At 35.3% G+C, this 15,740-nt stretch overlaps 1 protein-coding gene across 2 annotated transcripts in view; it reads left to right on the forward strand.

Moving 5' to 3' along the window:
- The window catches only part of LOC129220181 (mitochondrial basic amino acids transporter-like), a 90,287-nt gene extending 75,653 nt beyond the window's left edge, over positions 1 to 14,634 (forward strand). For both annotated transcript variants that reach the window (XM_054854538.1, XM_054854537.1), the window contains exons 2-5: positions 744 to 968; positions 8,890 to 8,933; positions 10,080 to 10,163; positions 13,588 to 14,634. In XM_054854538.1, the coding sequence (XP_054710513.1) occupies positions 935 to 968; positions 8,890 to 8,933; positions 10,080 to 10,163; positions 13,588 to 14,376 (951 nt within the window). In that variant the 5' untranslated portion in view covers positions 744 to 934 and the 3' untranslated portion in view covers positions 14,377 to 14,634. The remainder of the gene's footprint in view (positions 1 to 743; positions 969 to 8,889; positions 8,934 to 10,079; positions 10,164 to 13,587) is intronic.
- Positions 14,635 to 15,740: the final 1,106 nt, after the last annotated feature.

The raw sequence follows: 15,740 nt of genomic DNA on the forward strand, positions 1-15,740 counted from the left end.
AATTTGTAACTTTTGTGCCTTTCTTATCTCCTCTTCGAAGCACGTGGTTGTTCCGTGAGAATAAGAGTTTGTTTTCTGGGTTTTACTCCGTTTCATTCTTCGTAGAATCTTTTTTTCTTCTTCAAGAATCTTAACATTATGATGTTTTTTTTTTTTTTTTTACTAAGAATATTCACATCATTTTTACAATGCATTTCGAGATTTTGTTCGATTAGCCATTATATGGTACAGTGAAATGCTAACTAATTTTAAAATCGGTGTATGAAGTGCGAGTTTAATTTCAAAACTAGAAGTAAAACCGTTTTGTATTTAAACTAAAATTCTTCAACGTGGTCGTAAAATCATGGATTTTGCAGGTAACAGCTTCGTAGCTCATACTAGTACTTCAATTCAACAGAATATAGCCATATATGATATACTGATTATTTCATTCCGTGCTGTTGAGCTGATTTCCTACTATAAGTTAGTGAAACGCTAATTGATTTTAAAATTGCTCGATTATTTTGAAACTAGGAACAGAGACACTGCACATATTCAAACTAAAATACATTGACGTGCTCGAATAAAATTAAATCATGGACTGATATTTTGATGGAACTGCGTAATAGTTTAAACTAGGACCCCAAGTCCATAGATTGTCCGTGTTGATTATCCGTTCACGAGTGATATGCTGATTATTTTAATTGAACTGATTTTTTAAAAGGTTTGAACAGATTGTGAAACTGGAATTATTTCTTTTGCAGTTCTGGACTGTCGCTCATCTGAAAGCCAATCAATATCAATGTATCTCTATGTGATTTTTTGTTCCAACTCCTTGTGCGGGTGCTGGCTCGGAAGTTCTAATGGCTGCAGGAGACGTCTCTTTTCCTTAGATTTGTCGAATCGAAGATGATTTCTACGTATATCGTGTAGCAAGTGAAAGAATTGAAATAGCATGGCAGTAGATTTTTTTGCAGGCTGTCTTGGAGGTAAGTTTATTTCCTTATCACGAAATATATGGGACATTCTTCAAAAAGTGTAACTTTTCTGTCACACGCCTTTTACAGTAAAAGTTTTAAGGAACAATTCATTTAACGATGATTTTTAATTTCATAAAAAATATATCTATTTAAACCAACCAACAATTTCGTAATAATTTTATTTTAGTATATTTTTGGTTCACATCATGTGAATTCTCATCTCCGTGGCATGTCACACACCCTGGTGTGACTGTTTATGTTGCTTAATAACTTGTTTAATTAAAAGTATATACTTATTTATTTATTATTCCTTTCACAAGAGTCTCAAATAATTGTTTAAGTATATTTAATTTTTTGATATTGTGTTTAAGTTCGTTTTATTAGCACAAGGAATAATGTCTCACGAATTCTCACCTCCATTACCTAAACACAAAATGCCATTTCTCATTAACACGTGACAGTAATGACATCACATTTTATTTTCAATGATACAAGGGAGCCCTCTTGTATATTTTCAGCCATAAAGAAGTTGTGAGATTTTTGTTTAAAAAAAAGAAGATAGATTTTGTTTTAAAAACTAAGTGTGGTTCTTGTGAATTCTCACCTCTGTGAACTTGAATTTCAAGGATGTAAGTTAATGTAAAAAAAGATGTGAACTTATTTTCATATGCTTAACATGTGTAGATTGTAGCAACGAAGAAAAAAATTTCCTTGAAAAATGTATCCATTAGGTTTATATTAATGGAAAATTCCTCACCTCCGTGACAGACCCTTATCAATGTCATTATTTCTGAGGTGAAAATAAATGATGGAGAGGAAATACATCAATCTTAGGCATTCTACCAAAATTATAAACTGCCGGTTTATTCTCAAATTTACTAAATACTATTTTTAACACATATTTGAACTAAAAGGATAACCACTAATTAAACCGTACTTTAATTAAGAGAGTTTAGTATTAGACTTAAACTAGTCATTAAAATAGCTCATTGCTTGCAAAATTAACAAAATTACTACTTTAATATTAAATTAGCCTCGATTTTTAAACATTAAAAGTTTTTTTATTTTTATTTCGGTGAACAAGGCATTTTTATTTTTTTATTTATGAGTAAAAGAATTGGAACTTAGCTACTTTTAGAGTAAATATAAATTATTCATAAAAGGAGTAATGTAAGAATGAAAAAAAAAAAGAAAACAAAACAATAGGTTTTGAAATTGAAAAATATTTGTGTTCAAAAGTTACATTTTCTGGAGAATGAAGCATATGTTTTTGTTTTGAGGAATTGATCAATTCATTTATTTATTTGATCCAAAAATATATATTGTATAAAACTCTCGACCCGTCATTTCGAACTTTTGCATTGGGGAAAGGGGGGCAGAGAAGGGCAAATTCTTTCAAATTTGCAAATTGTATTGAAACACAGGTGGGCCTATATCGAATCCTGATTCTGTTGCTGTTGTGTGAGCAAGGCCGCAACTGTAATTTCTTTTCTCCAATCCCCCTCAACGCCGTATTTAAAATCCCTTTTGTGCATATTGCACACCGACGACAATAGTGGCACGCTTTAAAATCATTTAAAGAGCGTAATAACAATTTAAAACCTGAATTTAGTGCTCTGTCTTGACACAATGCTGTCACAACATTAGTTCATATAAACTGATGAGTGGTGGTGTATAAACGGTACAACCAATAGAGTCAAATCGTATTTCCGGATTCCTATCGCATTCGCGGCTAATTAGTATTTCCCAATTTAGAAGAAACATTTACAAACGTTTTCATTGTTTTAGGCTACAAAAACCAACCAGTATTTTTGCACAATTCGATAAAATTAGTATCTGAAAACCTCGGTTTTTTTTTTTTTTTTTTTTTTTTTTGTACCGCTTTGTTCTTTTGATTTTCATTCACTAGTGATATGTCCTTACATATAAGATTTAGGAGCGTGCACAGAAATTTTGGGTCCTGTCACAAATGACTTTTCCTGGCCCCCTCCATTTTGTTTACTCCTGTTTTCGACGCCTAGTTTAAAAAATATTGGGCCCCCTTCAGGCTCAGGCCCGGACCAACAGGTGTCCCTTCTCACCCCCCCCCCCTTTGTACATGCCCTTGAAGATTTCATCAGAACTCATCAGTTCTCTGATGAGTTCTGATGTTCTGATTTCATCAGAACTCATCTGCGACGGATGATCTGATTTCATCAGAACATCAGGCTCGCAGCCATGGGTTCAGAGGGTTTAACACCAAAGTGCTCTTCCTCTGGTTGCCATCAACACTGGAGTCGTGGAATCATAAAAAACTTCTAGATGTTGGACTTGGGATGTCGGATTCCCCATCAGGGTACCCGATCTAGGAGGCGGGTCATCATGGTCATTGGGATAAATTTGCTTAGTTTGCACGGTGTGAGGGTTAACGGAAGCTCAGGTCCTCAACGTTTCAATTTTATGCGAATTTTTACACATTAGACGAAGTTCCGACTATTTTAAGTCTGACTACCGATGAGGTGGAAGGGTAAACATTCGGTTTACAGGCGGAAATGGACGCGTCTATTAGTTTTTAGGGATGCCAGCTTTTGCAGGTGTATGTTAGCATCTAAATTAAGCAGAGCCACAATGAAATTAACGGAAATTACACATTAAATTTTTAGTTTTCCCCCTCATTCAGATAGTCTGGTCTGAACTGGACGTTTGCCAATTCCATATCATTCGTAGGCAGACTGAAGGTATGAAAATATTTCGCTAGAGATTAAATCGCGAGTTGACGTTTCTGAGTACCTATTCTATTTAAGCAAAAGTCTAGAAATCAACATTTATGCATGTAAATTTTTCAAACGTCGTACACTACTGATACTGTTGGAACCTTAAAAAAAGGGAAGCCTAAGTCATTGATTCTCCTATTTCTTCAGCATTCCCTCAAAACCCGCTGAAGGCAGAAAGGTTTCCTCCATAGCCTATCAACTGTTCAAATGTTCTCTCACGGATATCAGCTTCCTTGACACTTCTTCCCAACCTGCTCAGTTCATTCTCAACTACAGATGGACTACAAGGAAACAACCAGGATACGAAGAAAGATGCTGCCTCTTTACCGTTATTCTCGTGATCCAACTCGAAACTAACTCAAAAGCCTGTTAATTCTCAACTATCTTCACACCCACCAAATTCCTTGACAATTTGCCGTCTTAGAACATAATAAAAACTTCAAGATAAAGGAATATAAGAGTTATAAATCATCGAGTTATCGCGAGTTGACTGTATAACGAGTTATATTTGTTTACTTTCAATAATAAAGAAAAATTTGTTCGTTTTCATTGTTTCATAAACCTTGATTTCAAAAATAACATGTTCGGTAAGTATAATAATGTGCTGCACAAATAAAAACACAAGTACAGTTGATTCTCTATTTAACGACCTTTAAGGGACCACAAAAAATCGTCTTTAAGTAGAATGCTTCTAAAACTACAGAGGAGCATTCGGGACCGTGAAAGGTCGTCGTTAAATAGAGAAAGTCGTTAAATAGAGCGTCGTTAAACAGAGAGCCAACTGTACATTTTGGTGGCAGTAAATAACTTCAACTTAACTAGATTTTTGCGAGAAGTTATTGCAAACTTAGGTGAAAGTGGGGTAAGATGACAATATTAAGCTTCAAAAATGTTTTTGTCGCTTTAGGGTGAGAATTTAAAAAAAAAAAAAATGAAACTTATGCGCACGACTCCTTTAAATTGTTAAATTTAATTTTTAAAAATTGACAATGTAGTTATCTTTTTTTTTCAAATATAAAAAATATGTCATCAAAAACAAAAGTCATCAAAAAGGCGTTTTTCGCCATCTGCCCCAGGCCTCACGTATGTGGCTGAAATGCCCACTTAGGAGGTCATGGAGCAGACTGCGCCATTAAATTGGTAGGACCAGTAAATGTTCTCTCGTCCCAAACTCTGAACATGATAGGAGCGTGTTTTCGGTGTCGGTATCTCTTTCACAAATAATTCCACAACCGGAGAGAACAGGGCTGGATGGCTCTGATGGAATAATTCTTAGTGATTAATTTCTTGTGATAAACTCCGTGAGTCTAACAGATTCCCCAAATGTTCTATGATGTTGCTACACGTCGAATAAAATCATGTCCACACTAAAAAGTACTTTTCTAAATTTATTTTATTTTATTTATTTATTTTTATTTTTTTTTTATTTTTATTTATTTTTTATTTATTTATTTATTTATTTATTTATTTTTTGACATAAGCAGAATTTGTTCACTTATGGTTTTGTTCCAAAACTTTCTTCTGATATTAGTTTTTGTACCTAGTAGTGGAAAAAAGCTACTAATAATGAAACTACGTTGAAAATATGGTTAGAAAAAAAAAAGCTTCCTCATTTTTTCCTATTTATTTCCTTGGTGGTCATCTAAAAAAGAGAAAATCTTCTTCTTACTTATCTCTCTGTTCTGAATCAGATCAGATCCATGAGGTTGTTCGCCTTAATCAACTTCAAGACAGAAGCAGATCTCTTCAGTAGATCCTCGCGTACCAAGCCAACACAAAAAATCAGATGTTGTGCAGTTGCCTCTTCAGTATGACATTTGGTGCAAACTGGAAAAGTCCTATTACCGTGGGAAAATCTGAGGGTTTTAGATGACCTGTTTTCAGGCGAGTCAAAGCAGTTTGATCCCTCCTGTCACCCTCAAATCCAAGGGAAGCACCAAGACATTCACAAAAATACCATGGATGCTCAGGAGGACATCTCCAAGAGCTGTTTATAGTAGCCTTACATCTGGAGTATAGTTCAAGGTACGTCAGAGGATCCCCACTATTCTCAGTCATAGTAGAGCCCTCTTTCTCCAGTCCATCCGCTATATCGTTAACTTCAAATTCACATGAGATGGAATCCATTGTAAATGGAGGTCACAAGAACCGGACAGACTCTTGAGTTTTTTTAACAATTCTTATTCCCTTTTTATCTGCAATGAATCTCCAATTTTGCAAGTATTGGATTGAACTACGGTTGTTTGATAGGATCCATGTCTCTCTAGGGAAACGTTGCTCAGATATGTAAACCAGAGCCATGTCAATGGCGATCAATTCAGAGCAGAACACGGAGCAGTAATCAGTAGTTCTACGTTTAAGAGATATTTCTTCATCTCCAGACTTAACAACAATTCCACTCCCAGTGTTCCCTTCAATTCTGCTGCCGTCTGTGTAAATCAGAACAGCCTCAGTAGTAGGAATACTATTAATCATTTCTAAAGCAACCTGTCTTAAGTATTCAGGATGTTGAGTTGTCTTATTTGTGCGGATAAATAACTCTGTATGAAAATAAACCCCAGGCATCTGGTCCAATGGAGATTCGATGGGCTTTAAAGAATTGAATTCCACAGTAAGTTTTAATACGTTTAACTTCTCAGCACTGCTGAGAGAGAGGACTATTCCTTTTCAATCTTTAGTTATTTTGCCATCCACATACAAAGTTCGCAGTAAGATACTGATCACGGTAACTCATGAGTTTGCTGAAGTATTTTGTAAGGTTAGAGGGATACTTCTTAACCACAACGGCTGCAAATCAGCCTCATAGAGGATAATATCGGTTGGGGTGCTTTTTCGCAAACCTGTAATTAAACATGCCGCACTCAGCTGTACAATATCTAGCTTTTTAAGATTTGTATCTGATGCGACATGATATATTTGATATCCATATTCAAGAATAGGTCTAATTAAGGCAATATAAGTTGTTTTCAATGTTCTGGCGTCAGCGCCCAATCGCAACCGGAGAAGAACTTTAGTATATTAAGTCTCTTTCTAGCTTTAGATACAATCAAATCTATGTGCTTGTTACACGTTATTTCGGGGTCAAGTACGAAACCCAGATATTTGGGATTTCTCTCACATTGCAAGAGATGACGTTTAAAATAGATTTTTGGACAATATTTATACAAATGTTTGTTAGTTGTGAAGGAACCAGTGACAGATTTAGTAGGTTTGAAACATAATTTATGTTTTGTAGTAAAAAGCTGAATTCTCTGGAATGAGCTATTTAGACTGGACTCCAGTATGTTAATGTCAGATCCACTGCTCCAAAGTATAATGTCATCAGCAAACAAACCTATCTTACAGTCACTAGTAATTACAGATTCTATTCCAGAGATAAATAGATTAAATAGTAGAGGACTCAATACAGAGCCCTGAGGTATGCCCTGTTTTGAGCAGAAAGTGCCAGAAATAGTTCCGTTGTAATTGACATTAAATACTCTATTTCTGAGAAAATCGTAAATCCACAAGAGGGCCTTCCCATCAATAGAAAAGTTTCAAAACCCATCAAAAGAAAATGATGAGCAAATAAATTACAATGATGAGCAATATGAATTACGGGTTTTAAGCTCTTGGGAAGACTGAGGAATGGGTACTTCCCGTAACTGGGAGGTTTTAGCTGATCCCTTGGGACTTCGACCTATCGAAAGTTGACTGTGATACGTAGAGAAAAGGAGGTTAAGATGACGAACTAAGCATTTCTGTCATTCTTTCACTGATCAACATCTGTCAAAGTACTTTTTGACATTGAGGTGTTGTGCAACGAAGCTCACTGCAAGTGATGTCGGAAATATTCATTTTATTATCCCTAACCAGGAAGATGGATTTTTTCTTTTTTGTGACTATATTTTTTTATTAACAATGGAAAAAATTACTTGACTACAGTAAGTTAGTTTTTTCTTTAATTTTTTTAAAATACAAGTTATGTTAAAACCATGTGTGGTGTAGGATGTCGCCTATAAGCTACAGTGCTGAAAAATAAACTCAAAACGAAAACTGCAGAATGGGATAAAATGACGAGTGGATTGTTCGTCAATCATCTTACTGGATACGTTTCTGAGTACCTATTCTATTTAAGCAAAAGTCTAGAAATCAACATTTATGCATGTAAATTTTTCAAACGTCGTACACTACTGATACTGTTGGAACCTTAAAAAAAGGGAAGCCTAAGTCATTGATTCTCCTATTTCTTCAGCATTCCCTCAAAACCCGCTGAAGGCAGAAAGGTTTCCTCCATAGCCTATCAACTGTTCAAATGTTCTCTCACGGATATCAGCTTCCTTGACACTTCTTCCCAACCTGCTCAGTTCATTCTCAACTACAAATGGACTACAAGGAAACAACCAGGATACGAAGAAAGATGCTGCCTCTTTACCGTTATTCTCGTGATCCAACTCGAAACTAACTCAAAAGCCTGTTAATTCTCAACTATCTTCACACCCACCAAATTCCTTGACAATTTGCCGTCTTAGAACATAATAAAAACTTCAAGATAAAGGAATATAAGAGTTATAAATCATCGAGTTATCGCGAGTTGACTGTATAACGAGTTATATTTGTTTACTTTCAATAATAAAGAAAAATTTGTTCGTTTTCATTGTTTCATAAACCTTGATTTCAAAAATAACATGTTCGGTAAGTATAATAATGTGCTATAAAAGCTCTTTTGTAACCATCTTCTCTTCTAATGGTTAGAATACAATGAAATTGGGTATATTTTTAGACTAATATGAGCGAAGCAACTTCATTTACGTTGTATAAAATAAGATATTTTTCAATCAGGATATTAAACTTAGTGTTCACTCTATTGCACAAACGATCCCTTAGTTTTTTTTTTTTTTTTTTTTTTTGATAACAAGGAAGGGGGTTGAAAATTTGACGTGTCAGTGTAAATCTATTTGTGTATTTATGTCCGTCTATGGTACCGTAGCTCCTATACAAAAATTCGAAATGCATCTATTGCAAAAAGATCAAAAATGATATTAAATAAAGCCATTATTACATTCAATCTAGTTACTTCAATCATTAAACATTGTAATGAACGATTCATCATGCAAATGTGGAATATTTTCTGTATAAAAAATGATTTACTTATTTTTTATTTAAGTTAATCTAATCTAAATTTTTGCCTCTTTCAGGTTGTGCTGGTGTATTAGTTGGACATCCATTCGACACTGTTAAGGTAACCTATTTTACTATAAAAAGAATACATTCTAAAATTATCTGCATATAACCAAGAGCATAAATAGATAAATGAAATTATAACGATGCCGCTACTTGCACATTGATTCCATACCTTTCAAAGCACGTGTAAATTTTTGGAGCCCCCCCCCCCTCATTTTATTAAACAGTAGGACATTCTTCCTTTCTTTTTCGTCTCCCTCAGTCTTCTCCCATACATTGCATCTTTCTCAAGTTTTAAAATTTTATTAATGTTTAATCGTAACTTCAATGTGCCAGTAACCACTTTCTTCCCCCATGTGCGAATATCAACTTTTCTCTGACATTGACTAATTTGTTCTCATGCACTCAACAATATTACTGTTTACGTAAACATAAAAAACTAGCTACTATAAACACGAAAATAAAAACTTATTAAAAAATATAAATAGCGTTTTCACCTCATTTCCTAGGTTTTCTCTTATCTCTTATAATATATATATATATAGTTTTTGGATTAATAACTAAGATTTCAAATCTAATTATCACGCTAATATTGTTTTTGAAGTGAAACTTTTTTAACAGGCGGCTTTGAAATTCTGATCGGCAAGTTTTTGCGTGACGAAAGTGACGTAGTTGTTTTGTAATTGTTGCCAAAAACAAATGACAATAATAGTAGTTATGAAGTTAATTTTGTTAATAAACTTAACAAATTAATTTCAAGGCTGAACTTAGCATATATTTGTGGATTTAAATTTTCAAATAATACAGGTTTCTTTGATTCAAGTCACCAATTTAAATGCGGAATGAATGTTGTTTAATTTCAGTCTTGAAATTAGTTTATCAACTTATTATTAACTTATCATTATTAACTATTTAATTACTTTTTTTCTTTTGTTTTTGGCAACACTCCGGAATTCCAGTATTGTTTAGTTTTCTTGTTGTTTATAACAGACATTAGAATATTCAATTTTATTGTGAATATGTTTAAATCAGGCGCAGAAAGAACAAGAGCGTAGCGGTTGAGAAAATGTGTGAGTCAAGTAACAGTTCGGAATGTATAATGTAAAAAAAAAGATAAAAGTTTCACTTCTATTGTGTCTTTACGGCACACAATTCTTTTTTATATACACTTACATGTACTTCACTTTAAGTTTTTCGATTTCAGGTTCGTTTGCAAACACAAGACTGCAACAACAAAATCTATAGAGGAACATTCCATTGTATATCAACTATTATCAAGCAAGAATCGGTAAGGTCAATCACCTATCAAAATAAGTAAAAAAATACTTTAATATAGTAGTCTCTCGAAAACACGGCCTAATTTGAACCAAAAAAAGTGGTCGAGTTAGTGAAAATGCCGAGTTATGGAGAAGGCGTGCGCAACCGATTGAACCTATTTTTATTCGTGTGGCATTTTATGTTTTGCAAATGCGTTATGTTGAACAATATTCTATCAAAAAAACTAATGCATATATGATATTAAACTTGAAAAATTCTACATTGCTTTGTAGTTTGATTGATATTCACAGAAAGTGTTTCTTCAATCTGTCTTCCATCTTCTATTCGGATTTTTCTATCAAATTTTAATACATTCCATAAAAGTTGTTTCTCTTAGACAAGACTTAAATAGTTTATATTACATGTTTTTGACTTTTATAGAAAGAGTTTTTCACAGTTAAAAATAATAACAATAAAGTATGCAGAAAATTTCAATCCATTTCAAATTCCATGTTTTGCTTCTAAGCCCTTATCCGGTGAAATGGAGTGTTTTACACCCCAATAGAATTGGACTGTCGCAATCAAACTTCTGTTATGTTTACATATCATGACTTTATATTTTCGGATGCATTTGTGTAAATAAGTAAATAATGCAAAAACCATTGGACATTTTCCTGCTCTAATTTGCTATATTATTATGGAATGCGCAAGAAATCTAGTATTGGGGTAACACACATTCTACTCACAAACAAACAAAAAAAAAATCACCTTACCAGCTAAGGGTGTTGCGAAATATGTAAATTTGTTCAGGTGGCCCTACTTCTCAGTTAAAAAGATGTGTTCAGAATGAGTGTACACTGCGATGCAAAAGTTTAGACAATGACGTTCTTCAGCTGTAGAGTTTAGAATTGTGATAGTAGAAATACAAAAGTCTGCCAACATATTCAAAAACTCTTTTGAAATACAATAACCAAAATACAATTGTTTGATTTGCTTTAACAATACTGTTTTGGATAAAAATAGAAATTTGCTTGTTGCAAAAGTTTAGACACTATTACGTGTTTCTGTGAAATTTTTTTCGTGTATGCAAATTTAAAACAGATGACATCTCAGACATCTTGTACTTAAGGTCTGCCAACGATAATACTTGGTTGTCGAGATGCCGCGAGCTGAGCAGATTAAAGCGGATGAGGTAACTAAGATTTGGCAATTGAAAGCTGAAGGTAAGCTTGTTCCTGAAATTTCGGCTATTATTAATAGATCAAAGAAATCTATTTATCGAGTTTTATCAAGTCACTGCAATTATAAAGCAAAACGCAGATCTGGGAGTCCGCGTGTGACGAATAAACGGGATGATCGTCAGATCCAAAGACTAGCAAGTACCCTACAAATGACTGTTCGTGAAGTTCAAAGTTCCTTGGGGCTTTCGGTATCAAAGGATACGATTCGTAGACGAATTTTGGAAACAGGGGCAATGGTTCACTACAAAATGAAAAAGAAACCAGCTCTAAAGCCACATCATAAATCACAACGAATGTTGTGGGCTCGAAATCATATCTCATATGGATCGAAATGGATATGAGTAATATTTAGCGACAAAAAAAGTGGAATCTGGATGGTCTAGATGGCTGAACATCATACTGGCATGACTTACGGAAGGAACCCAGATGTTTTTTTAGTTGCCGACAAGGTGGTGGCTCTGTGATGGTTTGGGCAGCGTTTTGCTACAATGGACAAGTGTCTTTGACCTTTACTAGTGGTCGCCAAACATCACAGCATTACACTAAGACACTAGAGGATAATCTCCTACCATTTGCTGAGCTTATAGGGGGCCCTCAGTGAGAATTTCAGCAAGACAATGCTTCGATTCACACTGCAGGAAACACAAAATTTTGGTTAAATTCAAATAACATAAAAAAGTTCTCAATTGGCCAGCGTGTAGCTCAGACCTCAACCCTATAGAGAATCTTTGGTGCATCATATGTCGCAAAGTTTACAGCAATGGTAGACAATACACTTCTGTATCGGAACTTAAGAGATCTATTGAGGAAGAATGGTACGAAATTGAGCCCCAAACCATGCAAGATTTAGTTTCTTCGATGAAAACTTGTATTTATGAACTAATAAAGAAGAATGGATGCACAAGCAGGTTTTAAAATTGTTTTATTTAATTTTTATCTCGTTTGTGTCTAAACTTTTGAGACAGTCGTCATTAATCGTGACTGGCCGACGTTAAATATGCTCGTGGTCACAATGTCCTCCAAGTGAAACGATACCTCTGGGGGCGCCAGATCAGAAAGTTATTCGGCTCCTGGTCTGATTCTAAATTCTCGAACTGTCCATAGATGGCACCACCATCTATTGTGTTGTCTTCTGAAGGCAAGGCGCCTGGCACGCAGAACTTCATAGTTTGAGGGCCAGAGGTCTAGTTGATAGTTGCATTTAGTCGCAAATACATATTAAGGACTTAAGAGTGAACTATATTTTAAGGAAATAGCATATCAAGATGTTTCAGCGTTTTCAATCTAGCTGTTAAAGTGTTACTTTAACTATTTGTGAAGAAAAGTTTTGCATGAGAAAACATCCAAACTTATAGCAAATTAACACTTATATAATGATTTTATCATCCCCACCAAAATGGTTTCCTTCAGACTCCCCCTCTCCCCCCCCCTCCCACCATGAAAAATTTCTCGCTACGCCACTGCTTCTGTGTGTAGTGGGTTCAGTCCATGCCCTTATTTTTTTTCCCACTTCTTCGTTCTCTCATTTACCAAGAGCTTCCTTCGCTACTTTTTATTCTTGCATTGATCTTAATTTCTTACCTCTTGATCTTTGGATGAGGAGATTGAGTACATGGTTTATCCCAGTTTCGCCAACATTTCATATTTCCTCCTTCCTTTAATGTATCAAAAGGTATGATTAAAACTGAAAAATAGAGGGGGGGGGGTGGAATGAAATTGGGGAGACACCAGCTTACATTACTTCGACTCCATTTTTATTGACATAGGTAAAATTTGTCCCATTCGCACTACCAATAAACTAAAGAAATTTTCTTCCTATATAAACACCATTTTAGGCTTTGAAAAGTCAGCAGCTAAACATTTTTCTTTTGTAGCGAAAATTTTCTTGATGCGTAAGGCCTATTTATTTTCAAAGAGTATAAACAAAATTCAGAGTACACGTTTTTATCTGAGTACTTTTCAATGCACAAATCATAGCATGGAAATGGTATACAGTTGCACAAGTTGCTTTTAAAACCTTTGTGTGCTTTCAACATAAGATCATTTATAAACTTAGGTTTTTTTTTTTTTTTTTTTTTTTTTTTTTTTTTTTTTTTTTTACGTGATTGCATTTCGAATCAACTAATTTATTTCGATATTAAAAAGAAAAAATTATGGTGATTTTTTGTTCTGTCATTTCTGTACGACTTAAACAAGTTCTTCTCTCCCATGTAGTATCAAGGACTCTACAAAGGGATGTCTTCCCCCATGGCCGGACTTGCTGCGGTGAATGCCATTGTTTTCGGAGTATACGGAAACATCGTTAGATCATCTTCATCTCCTAATTCTCTACTGAACCAATTCATGGCCGGCAGCGCTGCTGGCTTTGTGCAAAGCTTCGTCACGAGTCCCATGGAACTTGCCAAAACGCGAATGCAATTGCAAGGCCAATCTGATCCCAATATTAGATTGCCCTACTGGAAAAAGAAGAGGGTTCTGTACAAGAATCCCCTAGATTGCTTGATTAAAACTTTCCGAAATGATGGGCTCTTCGGATTTTACAGGGGCCTTGCCACCACGATCATGAGAGACGCCCCTGGCTTCGGCGTGTACTTCGCAGGGTATGAGTTCCTAACCGAAAAAGTGACCGATTCCAAAGGAAACGTCAACACTTTGTCATTGTTGTGTGTCGGCGGACTAGCCGGTGTGATGTCCTGGATTGTTATCTATCCGTTTGATGTCATCAAGTCACGACTTCAAGTCGATGGCATGGATGGAGGTGCTAAAAAATATAAGGGATTTCTGGATTGCGTGAAGAAGAGTCACAAAACGGAAGGACTGACCGTTTTCACCAGAGGTCTTAACTCGACAATCATACGTGCATTTCCTACAAATGCGGCAACATTCGCCGTTTTCACTTGGGTCTTCATGATATGCGATTCCTCTGTCAATGCCAAACTTGATGTTGATGAAGCCAAAAGTGTTCTGATGCTTGACAAAGATATTCAAACTCTTACTTACTGATTTCGATGCATTTTTATGGCATTCCTTTAGAAACTGACCGCTGCATCGTGATTATGTATAGTGTAATTTTACAGACTACGTTGAGATATTTTAATTCATGACTTTTTGGATTTTACCTCAGTGTGGGACTACCAAAAATGGTTTCCCCATTCAGAATTGAAGCGTGTGCATAAAATTGAATGATATTTATTTTCCTGGACTGAATGTTGAACCAATCTCGCAATGAGCTTTGGTGATGTTATTCTGCAAAAAGTGAATTGTTTTACGATGTTTAAATTTTATTCAATAAATGTTTTTATGTAAAATCCGAGGAAAGATTATTTATCACTAGATCTCACACTGCTATTTAGCCCAGGCCCGTCATTTTAATTTTTCTAAGGGGCCAGGGGAAGGGATAAAGAGAGTGCATACTCAATGCCTTTTTTTCTAACAATAAACAGAACAACCACGCTCACTATATGTAAAAACATTAAGTTTTCAAAGCTATTGGGGATTGACCCCTCTGATCACCTGAATGACAGGCCTGCCTCCCCCGTACTCATACACTGACTAAAATGAGAATGAGACCCTTATGTTAAAGTTGCGTGATTGTCACATATGGTTCCTCGTGACGTTACACTGTCAACACGTCACTGAAAAGTCATCAACAGGTCAAGTTGCGCCAACTTACGAATATCATGATCTAATTACACGTTCCAACTTTAGCTGCAGTAACTTCCTGCAACTCTCTCCGCCCACTCACAGGTTTATCACAAGACGATTGCCGTTTCACAGTTCAGAATTTATACGTTATCGCTTAACTAATGTATTTTATTTTTATTATCAGATTTATATACTTTTTTTTCCTTCCGCACGAAAAGTTTATGGAAATTGCCTTAGTGTGGACAGGGGTGCCCATCCCCCCCCCCAGCTCAATGGCGCAAATTCCTCCCCCCCCCCCAAATTTTTTTTTTCTCGCTTTCGAATCGGGTTAAATATAAGTTTTTAGAGTGTCTAATTTCCAGTCAAATTCATGGGGGGGGGGGGGTTAGCGCTAACAAATAGCATTTGAACTGAAATATTGTTGGATTGTTGACCTGCCTTGCCTTCCCAAGTTTTACAACGTGCACCTTGAGTAAACAAGTTTTGTGTACCTCTGAATTTTGCTGCACCTTACTTTTTTTTTTAAAGTATGAACAATTACAGGAAAAGTGGATTCAACTTTCTGGCTTGGGAATTAGTCATTACTAGATGTATACAATATGAATCTTATTTTATTGTCACTTAGATACGGGGTCCGAGGATTTCTCCCCCGGAAAATTTTTGAAATTGTAGTTTTAAAACTAGTTTTAGACGATCTCTGGTGATGTTTGAGGGATAAAAGG

Source organism: Uloborus diversus, chromosome 4 (genome assembly GCF_026930045.1).
Source record: "Uloborus diversus isolate 005 chromosome 4, Udiv.v.3.1, whole genome shotgun sequence".
Classification (NCBI taxonomy): Eukaryota; Metazoa; Arthropoda; class Arachnida; order Araneae; family Uloboridae; genus Uloborus; species Uloborus diversus.